Source organism: Pelmatolapia mariae, linkage group LG13 (genome assembly GCF_036321145.2).
Source record: "Pelmatolapia mariae isolate MD_Pm_ZW linkage group LG13, Pm_UMD_F_2, whole genome shotgun sequence".
Lineage (NCBI taxonomy): Eukaryota > Metazoa > Chordata > Actinopteri > Cichliformes > Cichlidae > Pelmatolapia > Pelmatolapia mariae.
Genome location: NC_086238.1, coordinates 3,955,184 through 3,975,812, shown reverse-complemented (window position 1 = coordinate 3,975,812; position 20,629 = coordinate 3,955,184). Strand labels below are relative to the sequence as shown.

Below are 20,629 nucleotides of genomic sequence, written 5' to 3'. Positions count from 1 at the left end.
GACTTGGATGCAAAAATTCTAATTGGCTGTTTTGTTCTCCAATCAGCTTGCTACTGCATTCCAGAAACGCTGTCCAAAATACTCTAACCCAATTTTGAGTGGATTGGGTTAGAGTAGATTATAACCAACAATGGCCTTAGAAAAGTATATATTTTATACTTTATATATTAAAAATGGGTTTAGCTACACTTTGGACAGTGTTTCCGGAATGTAGTAGCTAGTGAGCCTATTTGGGTTTATGAAATTTGCAAATCATTACATTTACTTTTTAAACTGTGAACCAAACTTTTTGTAATTAGGGTTGTAGATCTTTTTTTGTGGTTTGACTAGAAAGTTTTCTCTCTTTACTTGTCCCTCCAGCTTTCAGTGAATGTAAAATGCATAATGAGTTCATTTATGTGGTTCATGGTAGCACTGAGCAGTAGATGAGTGTACAACAGTGGTTTCATTACGACTTCTTATTCAGAACAAAGTGGAAATACATTACTGAAGTTTAATTGCCCTCATAGATTTATAACTGTACTTTAATGGGTGTACTTTAATGCATGTGTTTCATTAAACTACTTTATGTTTCATTAAAAAATTTTTGGCCTCCTGTCCACACTGAGACGGCGTTTTCGCTCATGGAAAACGCTCTCGAAAACGCTCTCGAAAACGCAGACATTTAAAAACGGTGCTTTCGCGTCGCAGTGTGGACAGCAAAAACGCAGACTTTCTAAAACGATGAAGCATGTTAGTCATATGATGCAGTCATGTGATCAGTTAAACTAAGATAGTGGAGGGCATTATACAGCAGTTGTTTTGTGTGCTCTCAATTTTGACAGCCATATTAAAGATTAATATCCGTTTGTATATGCTCCAGATAGCTTTTCTTCTTTAACTCTCACTCGCTTTTGCAACTTTGCACTTTTGTGTTACTCACAGCAACAACTCCACCTCATTGTTAGTCCATTTTAAAAACTCGGTGCTTTTCCTCAACATTTTGCCGCAACATTTCAAAGACCCGGAAAGTAAATAAGCGGCAGACAGAAATGAGGCAGGTCGAATCTTCTTGTGTTTCACGCATGCGCAGTACTGGAACGTAAGCGTTTTCGGCCATTTCAATGTGGACGCGCAACTCTGTGAAAACGACTGAAAAAGCTAGTGTGGATGCGGAGCGTTTTTAGACGAAAACACCGTTTTCAAATCTATCCGGGCTGGTGTGGACGTAGCCTTTGTGCTTTAATGAAACAAATGCAACTGCAACTTCATTCCATTAGAGTAGAAAATTAGATTTGAGAATTGTGACCCTGTTGCTTTAGCTGAAATATTAAGGTGAAATTTAACTGTTGCTCTGCACACTTTGTATTCCAGATCATGCTCTTGTCCTGTGTGTGTACCTGCCTTAAAGATGGATGATGTTCCTCTTCTATTGATTGGCCCCAGTGATGGATTCAGGCTGAAAGTGAAAGAGACATAAGTTGGCATTAAGCCAGGCGCTCTTACTGTTAGCACAACCAAAAACAAAAATGAATATGTGCGGCTGTACAGAGGCAGAAAGACAGATAAAGGAAAATAATGGTGCAATGATATCTTTATTCTAGTATTTATTTACTTAAGATGTATTTAAAACGCACCATAGGCCATTGACCAAAACATGCATCTCCTGCCAAAAAGCTATAAGAGTAAAAGAAATAAAAATCCCATCATCCATTTTTATGCTACGTGTGCATAAGGCCATCTGGACTCTTGGGTGCACCACAGTGATTTTTAGTCACATCTGAGCTGGCAGGATCAAAAAGCAGCAACATAGCATGACACAGTTTGTAGTTACCATATAGCAAGGCAACGCAGTAACAGAGGCACAATGAAGGGACATGCGACATCGAGTGATTATCATAACAAATGCAGAGCAGAGTACTCATATGTTGTGGTCTCTACAATCCCCACAGCTCTGTTATTATTGTTGTTCCTGTTACTTTGAGTTTGACAGAGCCAGCCTAGCAGTTTCAGCTCACTTTTCTCCTTCCCACAGACACAGAGTGATATTGATCGTCACATGTAACTCTCAGCAGGAAAGCAAATGAGCATACTTCCCAAAATGTCAAGCTGTTTGGATGAACATTATGAATGCATCATGTTTGCAACTCAGGGTAGCCAAAAAAAGACTTCAAAAGAGCAATGGCATTTCCAGTGTAACAGTAAATTATGTGTGTTTTTGTTATTACAGTACCTCAGAGGTTCAGCAGCTTTTTTTCTTTCTTGTTGACATGAATTAACTTTAATAAGATTACATAAAAGATTTATGTACTAAAATGGGGTACAGTGGTATAGCGGTTACCACTATCATCTTACAACAAGACGGTTTGGGGTTTGAACCTGTACTACCAGTACTAAGAAGCAACTGCAACATTTCAATAAGGAGAGATGGTGTAGAAGAACTGAATGTAATTTACTGAGACACAGAATTCAATGAAGCTATTAGACTGATGACAGAACGGAATCCCAGTGATGGTAGGAATTAGGACCAGTCCACCGTAGTTTAGACACTGAAGATGGAGGCTTGGATGGGTTTGTGCTTCAAAGCACACAGAATGGAGGCTGATTGGCTCAGAGAATGCAGGTGTGAAAGTGATTGGACTAGAGCAATGAACAGCAGGCAAATGAGTGATTTTCCCCTCTGAACTTGTGCAGTTTCATAATCATTCATAATCTTCCTCTTACTTGGATAAGTAGTCGCATGTAGATGGTTATCAACCCAGAGATTCCCATTGAATTATGATGATGTTCAGTTGAAAGTGGAGCAGTGGCAGCATATATCCCATCACAAACATGGACAGATAGAGCAAGTTATAATAGAATGATGTCTTGTTTTGTTTTTTAGAAGTCTGCTCTTGAATCAGTTTTAACATTTTCCACTATTGCCTGGTTTGGCAATGTTAAAACCTAGGGACTGTATAAACTTGAAAAAGTTGTGAGGGTAACCAAAAATGTATTAGGTCTCCCACAGTCACCGTAACTTGCTGTATATGAGCAGCAAGTATTGCGAAAGGCCTGAGCTGTTGTGGAGAGCTAGAAACATGCGTGGCATAGAGAATTTTAACTGCTTCCTTCAGGCTTCATGTACAAAACATCAAAAGTGTGTAATAGAACCAAAAGTCCTTTGCTCCAATTGCAAAATCAGTCTGTGATGTTTGTACCTTACCTTACACCATTTTAGTTTTATTTAAATATATTTTAGCAATATTTCTCTTTTTTTTCTTCATGTTTGTTTGATTATGTCTTGTGATTTTGTATGTTTGGTTTATTTTGGACATGAATTTAAGTTTTAGTGCATTATTGTAGTTGTTTCAATGATAAACAACAAAAATGGATAAGCTGTACCAAAAATAAGTAGCACCACCTAACAGCTGCAGGAGATGTTTAAATGTAAAGGAAAAAATAGTGCAGTGGTTAACATGTTTGCCTAACCCAATAAATTCTAGTAAATCTAGTTTGAGAACAGGAAGAGACACAAATCCCTGGGTGGGTTTTTTCAGGAACCTTTGTAAAAGGTCTATGCCAAATCAAATATGTGGTTCCATCTGCTGTGGCAATCCCTTATGAGTAAGAGAGCAGCTTACAGAACCTTTTATAAATAAAAACTGTGAACTAATAAACTAAAAGTAAACTTATTTGCAAATGTTATGTAAGTCCAATAAGCCCAAAGCTTAAGATATTATTGTTATATGAAGGTTCATAGAAAATATAAAATTCCTTGTAGCTATAGGGTCAAAAAAGCAAGTTATAAAGTTGTTATTTAAGCACCAAATCCTGCTTCATAGTGCAGGCTTCTAATTGGCTGAGACCTCTCTGTGTTGAGTTGTATCCTCTCGTGCATCTACAGTATGTGGATTTCTTCCAGGTGCTCCAGTTTTCTCTCACAGTAGAAGCATCTTCTTGCCAGATTAATTGAAGACACAAAACTAGCTGAAGGTGTTGATGTAAGAGTGTGTGGTTGTCTCTCTGTGTTTGGCCTGTAATGGACCGTCAGTGTGTCCAGGATTTACAACACCTTTTTTCCTGTTGTCAGCTGGAATAGGCTCTTCTTTTAAAAACAACAGTCTACGGGCAAATTAACATCTTACAGTCAAATTAGAATTTAGTGGCCACATATTTAAACAACACAGATGTGCTTACAGGTATTTTTGGGGATTCCTGTAGGCAGATTGGTCCAAATATCATCTGATATAAGGCTTCTACTGCTTCATGTAATTCCAACTTCCTTGATAGGGTTGAGGGGCACATCATCTGTTGCAGGACTCTTGTAAAATAATAACTCTTTAAGACAGTGGCTGTTTGGTTGGGATCACTGTCAAAATGCAAAATGAGTTCAGTGTCGATGATGTCCTGCTTTTATTGTGTGGTGTGGAAAAAAATGTAAACATCTTAGGTGTCCAAAACCTTTGCATATGACTGCATACGTCTCACCAGTTAAATTCATTAAAGCGAGAAGTGTTTCTAAGAACAGTTCCTGCTCCACAGACATTAACACAAATGAGAGAAAATCCATACATGCACAAGACTTGACAGAACAGTCAAACAGAGTGATAGTGGAAAATCTTCAAAGACATGTAGCCCCTGGTCTCCCAGCCATTACAGAACAAGAGCCAAGAATCTGGTCATCCATTCCTTTCTTTTATTTGACTAAAGGTGTCAAGCTGAGGCGATCGCTCCTTTTTTAAATTGAACAGAGATGGAAAAAAGGCTCTCAGCCAACCGGCTACTGCACTCTTTAATAAAGTTAACTCAATTTACTCTGTGCTCTGGCTTTATGGTTAGTTCTTTAAAACTGTTTCCAACTTTGCACAGCATGGCCTGGTGCATTTCTCTTATTCAAACACCTAGACAACAAGAGAGCTTCATAAACTCTATCATTATGAAATAACATCTTTAGAAAGCTTCTGTGGTTGTGCTTCACTAAAGGCAGAACTGTTTCACTACTCATCCAGCTGGCAGAACACTTTGAGCTCTTGGTTCACTCCAGGGACCAGAGCAGACAGTCTCTAACAGCACTCAGTCTCCCAAGAGAGGAGCACTTGATGTCACTTTCCATAAGGCAGGAGCAGGCAACAGCTCAGAGGTGAAAAACTGTGGCAGCAGGATTGAAGGAAAGCACTCATTTTTTGATAGAAAATCTGATTAATTATGTTGCTTCTCTGACTTTTTCCTCAGTCTTGCTAAAGGAAAAAAACAACAAAGTATGGTCTAATATTAAATAATCTTAGCTGACAAAGAGCTCCAAGGATGTATTAACTACCTACAATAAAGTAACAACAAACAGGTATTTAATTTCACCAAGAAAACTGCTAGTTGTCTACCTTAACACCTTTTACCACACGCAACAGACAAAAATGGATCATAAATGGATCTGTATAAGCCAGTGGATTTTATCCAGATAGACACATTGTCAGTTCACTGACAGCTTGGGGCAATCATGCTAATCACAGATCTCTATTAGTACATTGCGATAGCCTTGAGTCGCCCAAAACTTCTTTATATTTTGCTTCCAAGGAGCCAGACTCTCTTGCCATTTTTAAAATGGTGTTGAGCAGCAATTCTCCAGGTTTTCTAAAGATCTATCAAAAATGTTCTATGGACATTGGCTGCTTTGTACACTCATTTTCAATCCACTCTTTGTACCAGACTATTTTCAGAAGATTGTTTTTTTGAGTATAAAAAGCATAAAAATACACTTAACTCAAACGGTAAACCAGTATTTTGTTCACACTTGAATTTGCAAAGGAAAAAAACAATTTTATCTTGTAACAAGGCCTTTTTCCTAGCAGCCTGTTACAAAGGCATAGTTTGCCACTTACCATTTCTTGAATCTATAAAAAATTCCAAAGATAACATAAAAAAAAAATTCAAGTACCAACAAGGTGATTCCCAAAGAGCCATTAGCCCAAAACGTGTCATTTTTCAGTATGCTGTGCAATATGTCCTTTTAGGAAATTGGACAAGTAGAGGACAACGAAAGAAAATCCTAAAACCGTCTACAGCAGATAAACAGTATCTGAACTTCAAGTCACTGGAGTGATAAACTAAATGTAAAATTATTTGTTCAAATCATCTTCAGTCTGTACAGATGAGATCAGGCAAGCGGTACAACTGTGTCTACAGCCATTAGTTCTGTCATGGTTTGGGGATGTATTTAAATCAGTGTTGTTGGGGATCTGGCCACAACTGATGCAATTATGAATGCAGAAAAGTACCAGCATCAGATTTTCATCCACCATCTGGATACCATCTGGAAACAATTTCACTGGCAACACTTTCATTTTTCAGTATTATAATAATCCCAAACACACTGCCAGTGCAGTAAAAGCATGCCTAATTAGAAAAAAAACACACAATGGAACACTATCAGTCATTGATTGGCCTCTCAGAGCCCAAACCGAACATTACTGAAGTAGTGTTGGATCAACTTGACATAGAACAAAACAAAGGCAGCCAGCATCCAAAAAAGAGCTTTGAATGTCTTTAAGAAGCCTGGACAACTCTTCCTGAAAAATGTTTAAAGAAATTACCACAAGGCTTGCCCAAGACATGCCTTTCAGCTAACCTTTTAACTGTGTCTGCTGCAATCCCTGTTAGAGGGAATACACATTTTAGTTTTGAAATGTAGCTTTTAGTAAACTATTCCTTACATTATCCTACGATGTTCATCACAAATATTCTGTTAAATTGCTTCTTGTCTCACACTCGCGTTATATTTGTTTGTTTATTAAGGAACTCTATGAATGCATGTTAGAGGAGTGTGCATAAAGACTTTCAGAAATGCTTATCATATTGTGCACCAAAGTCCATTTTAGCTGTCACTGCCTTGTCAGTTTACATTCCTTTCTATGTCTGTCTTCTATGTGCATGCTCAGCTTTTCAAAAGCAACATCAGTAAAACATCAGCACATCTCCTGAATGTTGCTCAGTCTTTCAATTTGAACCTGAATGTTTTTCTAAATGTGTAAATATTTCCACTATTCTTACACAGAAAGCTGACTTTGAGCATTGCTTCAGAAGGGTTTTTTTCAGCTTTGATAAATTTCCATCATCTCATAAAGTAATAGATTGCTGTCACCTTGAGCACAGACCAGTAAAAAGACTTATTGCACTCATGAAGACAGACAGCCTCCTAAAAATGAAGCATAAAATTATCCAGCGTTGCCTCTGAACAGAATTCCTTCATATACTGACCAAATTGGCAGAGTCAAGAGCACAGTTAGAATCACCAGCACTCACCGACTAACCAGAAAAACAGGTATTTGAGACAGAAATAAGTATGGCCATGTATTAGTATATTCTGTTACAGACAGTTACTTGATAATAATAAATACTAAGTACCCCGTGACCCCAACCGGTTGTGGCAGATAGCTGCCCCTCCCTGAGCCTGGTTCTGTCTGAGGTTTCTTCCTGTTAAAAGGGAGTTTTTCCTCCCCACTGTCGCCAAAGTGCTTGCTCATAGGGGGTGATATAATTGTTAGGTTTTTCTCTATATGTATTATTGTAGGGTCTACCCTACAATATGAAACCCCTTGAGGTAAATGTTGTTGTGATACAGCGCTATTCAATAAAATTGAATTGAATTAATAAGTTACTTTAACTTTTAAGTGTGTAAAGAAAAGTACAGGAATTAAGTTTAACCAAAAAGCAAAAACACAAGAGGAAAAAAAGCTCAGAGACATGAGGAGGCAAAAGATACACCAGGAAAAGCAATTACCAAAATAAAGAAAGAAATGACTATAAATGAGACATGAGAAGGCTAACAGAGTAACAAATAGAACAAATACAACAGACACCAAGCTCCATGACAGTGTTGCGTTTAAATAAAGATAAGCATGAGTAGGGGAGAGCCGGGATGTTTGGCACACCTTGTCTTTTGTGTTATCATTTCTGTCATGCAGTAATTTAAAATACTCCAACCAGCCTCAAATGAAAGATTTAGGTAAAGTCGTTTTGTGTTGTGCCAGCAGTCCTACAAAACAGCTGTTAAAGAGTAAAATGTTGAGAGTGAAATAACAAATGTAAGTAATAAAAGCTTTTTCTTCACACCAGAAACAGAGAATGTATACACATTAAACCAGGTTTATGCATATTTTGACCAAATAACAGTTTGTATGGGTGGTCTGTATGTGTGAGTGTGTGTGCTCAAACCCTCGCCTCAGCACTCTGTGTGCTTTCCATAAACGGCTGTGATAAGGTCAAGTAGGCAAGCAATTTGATATTAGATTTTTATGGCCATACCCTTTTAATTGCCTGTAGAATAAATGAGTGCCAACCAGCCTGTGTCGCTGGTGATGCTGTCCTCCTCATCTAACTCTCCATCAGAAAGCACATTTAAATCTGTCAAATTTTCACTTTTAGCTCAACAAGAAAATGTCACAGTTTATTCTCTTGTTTCTTTTTTCCCCCTGATAATTGGAAAGATAAAGTTAAAGATAGATGAATACACTGAAAAGAAGAAAGAGAAACAGAGCCCAAAATAGAGCCTACAGCACAGAAAAAGATACCAAGTCAGACTTTACACAACTAGAGTGATAACCTGACTTATCTCAACACACAGAGCCAAAAAAAGAAGCAAGTAAAAGAGAGAGGAAGCACATAGGTGACTGGAAATGACAGCATTTTCCTCAAAGCTCCAAGACACACACAGAAACACACGATCATAATAAAAAGTCGCCTACTCAGCACTTACTTGGAGAGCATGGCAGTACACCGTCTGATATTATTTTTTCTTTACAGTCAGTCACTGTGCACCTCTGGCATTCAAAAGCCACTGTACATAATACACACATCGTCACACAAACACATAAAGCTGCTGACTACGTGTTTGTGTGCAGAAATGTTGATCCTGGATTCACATTTCAGAAATAGGTTATTTTGTTGTTATTGCTACTGTTTTATTTATTTGAAAATTTTGCAAGACAGAGAAATAATTACAGACAAAGACATTTAAAGTAGATATCAGACTAGTGGTAAACACAGGATACAAGAAATTATTTAAAGGGTCATTTCATATACAGTTATTAATAAATCTATTAGACCCCCACCCTAACCCTATATATCCCAGTACATATATATATATACTGTTATATCCCATGAGATTGATACTCAAAATTGGTTATAGAAAAAAAAACTCTTTCAGAAGAAAAAAGATTTTTTTGTTTTAGATATTGACTCGCAGAGTGGTTATATAATTGAATATAAAAGCTTAAATGTGTTTTTCAGCACTGAAATTTCATATGGCTTTCTCCTATATTTATGAAGTCTGAAGGGCTGGAAGAAAAAATAATATGGCTATATTAAAAAAATATATTTTGGTACAGAAGGAATCGCTGCTTGAAGGTGAGCCTGATAAAAATGCTGTAAAGCTTAGACTTTTCATATGACAACTTGTTTTGATTAGTGGCCTATCAGACATGCAATTTTTGAAGACTCTGTGTGTGTGTGTAAAACTGACTTGGTTGCAGTTTTTAGTGGCTTTCTCCTGTACTTATGAAATTTTGAAAAAAAAAAAGTGAAAATAAGGTAACACTTTATACTACAGGGAAATACATGCAGACCTTCCTCTATCACAGCACGATGACACTGGTGTTCATATTGTGACGTCTAACACAGTTAAGCTTTCGTGCCACAAAATAATAAACTGTTTTTAACAATCCATGTACTGTTTTCATACCTGTCAGCAAAAAAATACCAAAAAAAGGTTTAAAAAAAAACACGATAGTGAGAGTTGTTTGTATATTGCGTGAATACTGTTAGCATGTGAAGTTATTGAATTTCCAGCAGCTGTGTGAACCATCTGCTTTCGCCTGAGGCATGAGCCTGAAGCACAACAGCCTTTTTCCCCACTTAAGACAGTTGTTTCATCACAAATGTGGTTACTGGATTCATCCATTATGGTGTAATGTGGAGAAAACAGTGTTTGAGTGATGGAAAAGTACCCCAAAATATGTATAGATCATACAGAGACTATAGTGTCATAGTTTGTTTGTTTATTTGTTTGTTTATTTGTTTTGGGGAGTTAGACGACCATTATGAATATGCATTACTACTAAAATGGTATTTTCTCACATTTGTATTTCAAGCGGCTTGGCATGTTAAAATTTATGGCTACATTGATTAAACTGAAGTTCTGTGTCAAAGTCTAGTACATGTGGACTCATTCATTAGGCCACCTAAGAGGTTGCTTAGAGGTTCTCATCAGGACCTCCATCGTGAACTTAAAGTCAGACACTTTAGAGCAGGGATCCCCAACTCCAGGCCTCGAGGGGGTTGTCCTGCAGGTTTTAGATCTCACCCTGGGTCATCACACCTGAATCAAATGATTAGTTCATTACCACACCTCTGGAGAACGGCAAGACATGTTGAGGAGGTAATTTAGCCATTTGAATCAGCTTTGTTGGATCACAGACACATCTAAAAACTGCAGGACACTGGCCCTCGAGGTCTGGAGTTGGGGACCCCTGCTTTAGAGGATTGTGGGAATTTAACCAATGCATAGGCCTCAAAGACACACTCTGCATCGGCTGCTGATTGCTTTAAAAGTTATCTTGAAGAGGAAAGAGAAAATGCACGAGAAGCACAGACAATGGCTGCAGTGGACACTTATCATCATTTCGCTCCACAAAAAACTAACATATTTTTAAATTTTATATTTTATCACTTATTATTGCCTCCACAGTCTAGTGGTTTTCTTATTCACCTACCAAGCGACAGAAAGCCTTGAATAACGGGCCCCATCATGTCTTAAAGTTTCCAAAAGTAGAATGAGATGCAGACCCCCAGCTGTCAGGCCTCCTCCTGTGCATCTCTAATTTCAGTTAAGACACCTTCACTACTTTAAAAATTATGCTTAAAACTATCCTTTTGGGTAAAGTATATAGTTGGGGCTGAATCAGGTGGCCCAGAACCATCCATCTCTTAGTTCTGCTACTATAGGCTCAGACTGCTGCAGCACTTCGCTCCCCATTTCATTTCCCATGTGCTTATATGCCACTATTGTATGTCATTCATTTTGCATACTTTTTTTTCCAGTAGTTTGTGTTTTATCCTGTTTTGTTTTCTCTCTGTGCTGCTCCCAGCTGGTCACCATAGATGTCTCAGATCATTGGGGTTCTCTCTCTAGGATTGCAGGGTCTTCACCTTGTCAACTGATGCCATATAAATAAAACTGAATTGAAGTGGATAAAAACATAACTGCACATCCTTTGAAATACCATGTCTGCAGGCTTGTGATGAGCTTTGACTTCTCTCTCCTAACATCCCCACGACATCTGCGGCACTCCAAGCGCTCATTAGACAAATTATACCAGGATTTGTTGTTGATAGCTTTCCCATATTTCTGTTGCAATGTTTGTATGGTGTAAACTTATCTTCCCCTCTAAGCCACATGGCTCCTTCCTGTCCCCTTCCCTTGACAACAAGGAAACAGTCCTAAGAGGGATAATTGGGCCCCTCACACTTTTCTCTGGATGTACTGTGGAGAAACTCATTCTGCTTCTCTGTAGGCGCACTTTAAGATTTCCTTAAATGTGCTTCCAAAGCCCCGGGGATCATATGCCTTCACAAACTGTCAGCTTGCTGCATATTTCTAGCGTCTTTCTGCTTTTCTTCAGCATACTATAATGTGACATTGCAGTACAAAAAAAGTAGGACTTAAGAAAGATAGTGTCTACTTTAGATAACCCCCACACTTTAGTAAAACTTTTTTTACAGCAGAGTTTTTAAAGGTTATAAGATGACTAGAATAAGCCAGTTTTTCAAAAGATAGAAAAGGGCAAACTTTAAACAACTAAGAAGAGCTTTGGCAGATAGTTGCAGGGGGAAGGGACAGGCAGTTTTGTTTAAAACATCTGCCTCTGATCTGCACTTATAAACATCCACCTTCTCTGGCCTTTACTTCTGTGTCTGCATGTGTGTTTGTGCATTCAAAAAAGCAGGCAAGGAGACAGTATGAGGTGTAGAGTGTGTTTGTTTTTGTGTGTAGTCTGGCATCGTGCCATCCACCTTGCACAGGCTTTTTTAGATGGCCTCAGGGGAGCTTTTTAAAACATCCAGCGAGCAATTTCATTAAATCATCTTATTTATGATTTTTTTTTCCCCTCAGTCACTCAAGGCCATCTTTGCTTATGGTATAAGATTGGAATTTTTAAGCCACAAAAACCATTACTGTAAACAGCCAAAAAGCTTCTTGAAAGCGATGACAGAAAAAAAAAGTCTGTATATTTTAGCTGGAAATTTTGTTTGTGGGATTCGTCTGTTTAGAGTTATTGCTTTAGAGATGATACTGGCAGTGTCAGCGCTCAGTTTTCAGTGAAACGGCAATGTGGGAAGTATAGAACAATGTTTTATCATCAGCTGTTAAATTAACCCGTTTAATCCCACCGGCAACAATTGTTGCCGTTTTAACCCCCTATTACATTAACGAAATTAAGCATATTGTGTGTAGGGGAAGTCTGAGGAATAAAATGCATGCACTTATTTTGCAGGGAAAATTAGGGATTAAATGGGAACCATAAAAATCTTTCCATATTTCACCAGGATTGGATTGCCAAACATTGCTATCGTGAGTAGTGTCTGTACCCTGCCTCCCTCTCAGCTTGTTATTTTGTTGCCGATCTATGATGGATATCAATCAGCAGCACGTGTAACACCTGGGGCCAGGTCTGCCTTTAATGTCTTTATAGTTGGTTTGCAGCCACAGCTGCAGTGATGTGGACGCTGTACCAGTCTGTCCTGGTGAAGAGAAAGCTGAAAAGCAAAGCTGTTGAATTACCGCTTGATGTATGTCACTACCCTCACCTATGGTCACAAGCTTCGAGTAGTAACCGAAAGAACAAGACCAAAGATATAAGCAGTGGAAATGAGCTTTCTCCAAAGGGTGGCTGACTTCTTCCTTAGAGATAAGTTGAAGACTCCAGTCATTTGAGAATGACCCAGAATAAAACCACTACTTCTCTACATTGAAAGGAGCCAGCTCAAGTTGCTTGGCACTCTGACTAGGATGCTTCCTAGGTTGGATGTTCTGGGCATGTCCTACTGAGAGGAGGCCCCGGTGACCCACAACATAAGTGGAGAGATTATATCTCTCGACTGTGTGGCCTGGGAATCCCTCAGCGTTGTCCTGGATAAGTTGGAGGACGTGGCTGGAGAGAAAGAGGTCTGAGGTCTTGTTTGCTGTGGAGGGTTTGTGACATAAATATTAAAAATATTAAAGGCTATATGTAAAAGTAGGATGTACCCTCACTCTTTTTGAACTCCACATTTTGAGGCCATAAAGGTACAGTAAGTAATTTTAGGGGGTTTCTTAAAACAAAACAAGAATGTTGTGCTTATAAATAAGTACATTGATTAGTGTGATTAGTGTGTATTTATGTCTTCCAACAAAATTACTGTTCTCAGGAACCATTAAAGCGTAAATCTATTAAAGATGCAAAGGAGCAAGCACCAGTTTGTGGAATCTGCCACGTTGCTGCGTCATCCTGAATACAGTAGTTGAGATGAATTATGTATTTGAACTGATTGGGATTCAGTTGACTGCAATCTGCAATTTACTGACATCTAGTGGTGAGATTTTGCACACTGTACCTTTAATGTTAGTATTTTGGCAGCCACCATTGGGTTAGTGTTGGGACAGAAGTTATATTTAGACCAGAATATGGACTGCTAATTTTTTTGCTATTGCCGCTCCTTGACTCTGGAATAACCTCCCGGTTGATGTCCATACCTCTGAATCTATTCAATCATTTAAATCGCGCTTAAAAACCCACCTGTTTAATCTAGCCTTTGAAGCAAATTACTTTGACTGTCATCCGGCTTGCACTACACTATGTTATTGTCATTATAATTGTAATTGTACTATTTGTCCCTTGTTTCTGCCTGCATTGCGGTGATATTGTGAAGCAATTTGACGTACACTGGTCTTTTAAAATGTGCTATAGAAATAAATTTGATTTGATTTGATTCCATTAAGGATTGTTTAGTGAGCTGCATCCCAAAGACATAGATACAAGCTGATTAGTACTAAGTATCAGACTAATACTACTAACACTGCACTCACAAATTGAAGCACAAACCACCACAAACACAGTGCCCAGTAACAAGAAATTAGTGAAATTAATAACCCTTCAAAAATCTAAGTTAGGTATTCATGCTCTTATGTTAAAACGACTACCTGCAGCTAGCAATTATTTTTGTTCATATTTTTTGATGATTGCATTAAAGTTTTCTTTATTTGTCAAGCAAATGCTGCTACTTCCTATGATTTAAGGAGCATTGACTTCAAGCTGTGCTCCAGTGCCAGGTAACATGGTCCCTAGTGTGCACTAATGTGACCTTTTCATATCACTGCTATCAGGAACAAACACAACCAATCACATGTGATTGGAGGTTCAGCAGTTAAGTTAATCTCCATTTACCCTGTTGGTCTGTGCTGAGTATGCTGTTGCTTCATCTTCTTTGTCCAGTCAGTCTAAGATGTAAACTGATTGCATTATGGTTTAAATGGAACATGTACAGTGCAATATCTCATCCACCAGTGGAAAACGCCATTCCTATGCCAGACATCAGCGCAGATAGATAGTTGTGTGAGCATGAGAGTGTGAAGCTGAATATCCCAGCTAGTGTGTCTTTGCTTCTCTGGGAATGCTCCATTGACTGGCTCAAAGATTAATTTAATTCCCACATTGAGGACCTGTGGGCATTCATCTCTCTAGCTACAATAAACACACTACAGCAACCAAAGCTTTGTGTTTGTGTGGCTCGCAGAGGTTGATGGTCTGTGGTATGACATTTCTCTTTGGAGACAGAGAGTTTAGCTGACTGTGCTAGTGATCTGCTGTGCAAGTGTTCAAGGGTAATTAGTTTTGGCTCTTCTGGCTGGTTTCTCGGAATCAGGATGCATTTATTATTATTTTACAAATAACTATGGCAGTTCTCTGTAAATGAATCAATACCTTGAGACTACAGTAGAAACATAATGTTCCCATTTACTGCTTGTTGGTTGTAAAGTTGATTAAAATCTTTAACATACTGATATAAATATTTGAATAATTTTTCTTCACTGACTAGTAGAGCATTGTAATACGATTTCAAGCAAAAATCAATACAGTTCTATATTTCATTTTTGTATCGTGAATTATTTTCTTCAATATCACTAAAACTTTTACAGAGTTACACACTATAAGAAGTTGGAAACATGTACAGTATGCCTACTAGCCACATGATTACATATTTATCTCTAGATGTCTATAGTCAAGTAAAGTTTTTATAGGTTTAGCGGCATAGATATAAATGAGTGCACCCCTGTTGTTTCTATAGGAATTAAGGGGCTAAACAGCAGCGGTGGTGCTAATCAGTTGCACTTAATTAACTGATTATCAGCAGATGTGACCCCCAGCGCAGGTTGTTGCTGGAGGTTTGCTTATAAAGGCAAAAGTTTAGGCAGGTTGTTGGTCTGAACTATTCAGGCGTGTGTTAACACCATCTTCCCAGGGATGGACGTCCCAGTAAATTCACCCTAAGCTCAGACCGTGCAATGATCAGAGAAATTGCAGAAACCCAAGAGCTCACAGTCCACAAGCCTCAATTAGCATGTTAAATGTTAAAGTTTATAAAAATACATTTAGATAAAGAATGAACAAGTATGGCTTGTTTGGAGGGGTTCCCGGGACCTCTTCTCTCTAGCATCCAAAGTGGAGACGTTTGGCTAAAATCCACAGCACAGTTGTTATGCATTTGCATTTTTTGAAGAGAAAAAAGAAACTTGAACCACCTTCAGCAGGTTTTTAAAAAACAAACAAACAAACAAACAAAGGCTTAAGAAGACAGCAAATGAACGTGATGTAGGAACTTTTGAGCCGATATAGAAAACTACGTGTATGTTGACTACAGCTATTGTATTTTACATCTCCGTCATATTTAATTTCATTTCATTGGTCTGAAATGGTCTTAAAGGTCTTTTCTATTATCATTTTTTAAGATTGTGCAATGTTCGGCATAAATAGTTTTCTTCTATAGATCCATCATAATCACCAGAACCACACACATTTCTAAGTCATCTTGGCTTTCACTGCACGTTAAATGCAGAGGTGACATCGTATTTAATATGATGCTGTGAAAATGTGTTGAATTAAACAAAAATCATATGCTTTGTGGCATATAAAGACACAAAATACAAGATACATTTACCATGATCTCTGAGCTGGTACCATGTAATTTCCTCTACTTCCTGGGGGTCATGCAATTTTAGATCTTGTATGTTTAAACAACAGCAAATGGAACAAATCTGGTTATAATTATTTATATATTTTATCCCATTTCTGGTGTGTTTATCTTCAGGAGGTAAACAGAAAACTGTACAGTTATTTTGCTACTGCCGGGTCTTTCAAAGGTCGACAAATCCCCTAGGAAATATTCTTAGTAAGAAACTTTCCCTCCTCCTGTCAACAATAATGGATAGTGTTCTTTTTTCAGAGTAGATTTGCACCCAGAGGGGCTGTTTGGCTGATGAGGTAGAGATATTGCATTTCCTTTCACACTGTAATTGGTCACCAATGCATGGGACAAAATTACATTTTGGCTTTGTGATTTCTCCAAAGGGCTGATTAATATTAACAAGCAAAACAGATTCTTTGATGTCAAACTTCATATTTGCATGTTGCACAGTTCAGGTGACCTTTATTTTCTTCTGAGCTATATGGGATGTTGAAATTCATGAGACTATAAATATTACCAAAAATAAATAAAAATTAGAGACAGCGAGAGAAACAAAACCACCTCCTTCTATACCTTTTGTTCTTTTCTTCTCATTCCTGTTTCTGGATTATATGAAAGTCAGAACTTGCGAGGTCATACTTCTTACATGTTGGTGTTCAATTCTCCTCTATCATCCAGTGACCCGCTGAGCTGGGCATTAAATCACTTCTGTCAGCCAGACGGCTAATAGGAGCCAAGGTTGAAGAACTTTGGCTGTGTTTCTGCAGTAGCGATGAAGAGCAGAAAATGTGCCTTTATAATTTAAGTGTTGTTGTTTTTTATTCTTTCTTGCAGTCTCAGCAGAAGTGCATTGTGATCTTTGCCTTGGTGTGCTGCTTTGCTGTATTGGTGGCCTTGATTTTCTCTGCTGTGGACATCTGGGGTGAAGACGAGGACGGGATCACAGAGGAGAACTGTAGCAAGGATTGCAGGTGAACACTGCTGATCTGTAAACACACAGCTGTAGAACACCCAGAGTGGTTTCCAAGCTTATGCCTCATCACAAGTTAAAAGCTAAAGCTGATTTTTTTTTTCTTTATTAGAATTGCAAGGAAATTATTTGCAAGAGGTCTGAAAAGTTGGAGAAACTAAAACAAAATCAGGCTGAGAAATACTGCATTATTTTATGTTGTTAACTATATCAGTTTTTCATAATTATCACATTTTGACCCTTTTGACTTTTTGTCATAAGACCTTCAAGCATTTTTTCCTTTCGCCTGTACTTCTCATTGTGTTTGTTCTATTGTATTACATTTCCCATTAGTCAAATATAATGGAAATTTGGTTTAAAATGATAATAAATAGATTTACAGAATTTAAAAGTTACATCAGTTTCCAATGTTTCCACTGATATCTATCTGTGCTGCATCAGCACGGGTAGATATCATAGTCGGGAATTTATTTATGTTTTAAAATTCAGCATGTGCACTGTTGACAGCATTGTAAGGTCACAGGATCTACAGTGAGCTCACAAATCAGGAATAAAGGCTTGCAAAAAGTGCTGCTGCAGCAAGTCCTACAGCCCTGAAATGACGTAGCATTTTTCACTTGTGATTCCCTCATCACAAAGTCAACAGGTTTTTGGGGTTGGGGTTCTCATTTTTTATGGGCTTTTGATTGGATGCCTGAAACGAGCTCTGTATTTACACAGGCTTCAGAAAGATGAAAAAAAAAAGAAGATCTGCAACAAAACAATAGTAAATGCCGCTCTCCTGAACTTTGAAGCTTTTATGATATTTGGTAACAAGTAACTAAACGAGACAACAGAAGTCAAGGACTTGGTCCAGGCTATTCAAAGCATCATGCCAAACACAGAAGTTTAGTGGTGGAGATCAAATTAAATCAATTAAAACATTTTATGATAATCATCAAAAAATGTAAATGTGGCATTTTTGTTTATTTCCCACTGAGCTTATTTTCTGATGTAGTCAAGGCAACTTACAAATTAGCCTTTGAAATAAAATAAAATGTAATATAAAAATAATACATCCATCCATCCACCCACTTCCGCTTATCCTTTTCAGGGTCACAGAGACAGACCACCATTCGCACTCACAGTCACTCCTGCATTCACACCAGTGGGCAATTTAGATTGATCAGTTAACCTATCCCCACTAACTGCATGTCTTTGGACTGTGGGAGGAAGCCAGAGTACCCGGGAAGAACTCACGCAAACATGGGGAGAATATGCAAACTCCACACAGAAAAATCTTGGCCTGATGGTGGAATTGAACTCAGGACCTTCGTGCTGTGAGGCAACAGTGCTAACCACCAAAAAGAAGACAATAAAATAAAAATCCCTGTGGCATTCTAGGCTGATATTACCAGCCTAGCAGCAGATGGAAATAACACACACAAAACCTCAGAGCTGAATAAAATTTGACAAGCTGTAGTTTGAAAATGAGACATACAGTGATTCCTTTATTTTTACAGGGTTTAATGTGGATAGGACCAAAATGCTGTACACTGTAGGAAGAATTTCAAACTAAAGAAGCATCAAAATCAAAAGTATCAAAATGACCAACAGAAGGTTAATGAGACAAATGTCAAGACAACCAGGGGAAGACAAACAGAAAGCAAAACTAACACCGGACAAAATGAAACAGGAAATACAGACATTAATACTAACACTTAACAAGTAGGAGACAAGGAAAATTAGTAAACATGGGTTCAAGAAGACTCATGAAGACAAAAAACACAAGACCAAAGAAGAAACAGATGGGGGATGAGTGAAGGAACTTCAGCTACTAATAACAAAAACAAAGCCATGAAGCAAAACAGGAATGAAATCATCAAAGATGGCACGGGAATTAAAACTAATAAATAAATGGAATAAAATGTAAAAAAAAAATCAAAACCAGGACCCCAAAAACCACAGAAATCAAAGCTCCAAACACCTGGAAATCAAAACCCGAGCAGAAACTGAGACTCAACTATATAAGTCATTCAAAACTAGAGATCACTGAGCTGTTTAGATGAAAGTAGACATGCAAGATATAAGAAGAAGCAGTTAAGTACAACAAAGGAGCGAAGCATTTACTAAGAAATGAATATCTTTTGAGACTTTGGTTGACATGAGTTAAGTAGCTTCTCTTTTGCTTGTCTGGGCCTTGGCAACTGTAATAACCAACTGTCTGGAATTGTTTGCATTATTAGTGAATTGACTGTTGCCTAAAGCACCAGAACATAACAAATGTCTATTCACTCCCCCACGGGTGTGAAATGATGACCAGGCTGTTCCTACAGTTAATTTAATCCAGACTTTAGCAAGTTTCTACAGTCTGTTCCAAGTTTTAAGATTATAGATCCCCAGACAAAAAAAGTGTAAAAGCCACTGCAGCACATCCTTGTAGTCCAGAGTAAAAATGGCTGATCAGCAGGCATTCAGCTGATACAGCAGTCCTGTTCTCCTGCTCGCCACTTCCTACTGGTTCCTCTCCATTAGACTCTTATTATTCAATTTAACATTCAGCCTTGAATTACTTCCTTCTTCTCTCTTTAAGTCTGTGTCCATTTACTCTCTCCCCCCTCTTCCTCCAATCAGCTATTAACAAGCCTTTAGAGAACTCTATCGGGCATCTATCTCTTCCACTCAAGGCTGAAAGTGTAGTCCCAACTTGTAAAGACAAATTGGACTCCCCTTCTCCTCTGAAGGACCCCTAAAGCTAGTGGGTAGAATGAGAGATAAATACAAGGCCAGGGCAATGATTGAGGGACGGTGATCCGGATGGAGGGAGAGAAAGAAAAAGTTATTAGGGTAGACTTGGAGTTTGAATCAGTGAGACACGAACAGATGTTGTTTGCTCGGCAGGCAAATTCCAGAAATGTGTGCTGTCAGACTTCTACTCGTGCACTGTTATTTACTTCGCATGAGCTTAGCGATGACGTTTTGACTGTGACATGCATCATTTTAAAGGACTACAAGATGTAATTCATGATTTCATAAAGCGATTTGCTTAAAGCAAGTCCCAATGCAAGGTCTGAAACACGATAAATTACTGTGAGTTTGACACATTCGTAATGGGGTTGCGGTGAGATTTGCTCATGCAAGCCCTTTACATTTCTAAAGCAAATTCATCAAAGTAAATGCATCTACGGTTCATACTGGCATTTCTTATATGGAAGGTTCAAACTCTGAAAACGATCTAGTGATTAACTTAAAAAATGAAACTACTGAACAATCAAACAGAGCCAGCAACCTCAATGCTGTGTAGCCATTACTCTCCTTTAACTAAAAACCCCCTTTGAGCTTCCAAATAACTTGTCAGCAGCTTTTATTTGTGATGTTGTAATTTTGACTTGTCAGCTGTTTGTTTTGTTATGTTTATTTCCTTTTAATCTGCTTTGGCCTCCATAA

The 20,629-nt window shown here is 38.1% G+C and overlaps 1 protein-coding gene across 1 annotated transcript in view; it reads left to right on the top strand.

The window, feature by feature from the left end:
• The window catches only part of LOC134640354 (inactive phospholipase D5-like), a 54,247-nt gene that overhangs the window by 14,796 nt on the left and 18,822 nt on the right, over positions 1-20,629 (top strand). The window contains exon 2 of the mRNA XM_063492088.1: positions 17,068-17,204. Coding sequence (XP_063348158.1) covers positions 17,068-17,204 — 137 coding nt within the window. The remainder of the gene's footprint in view (positions 1-17,067; positions 17,205-20,629) is intronic.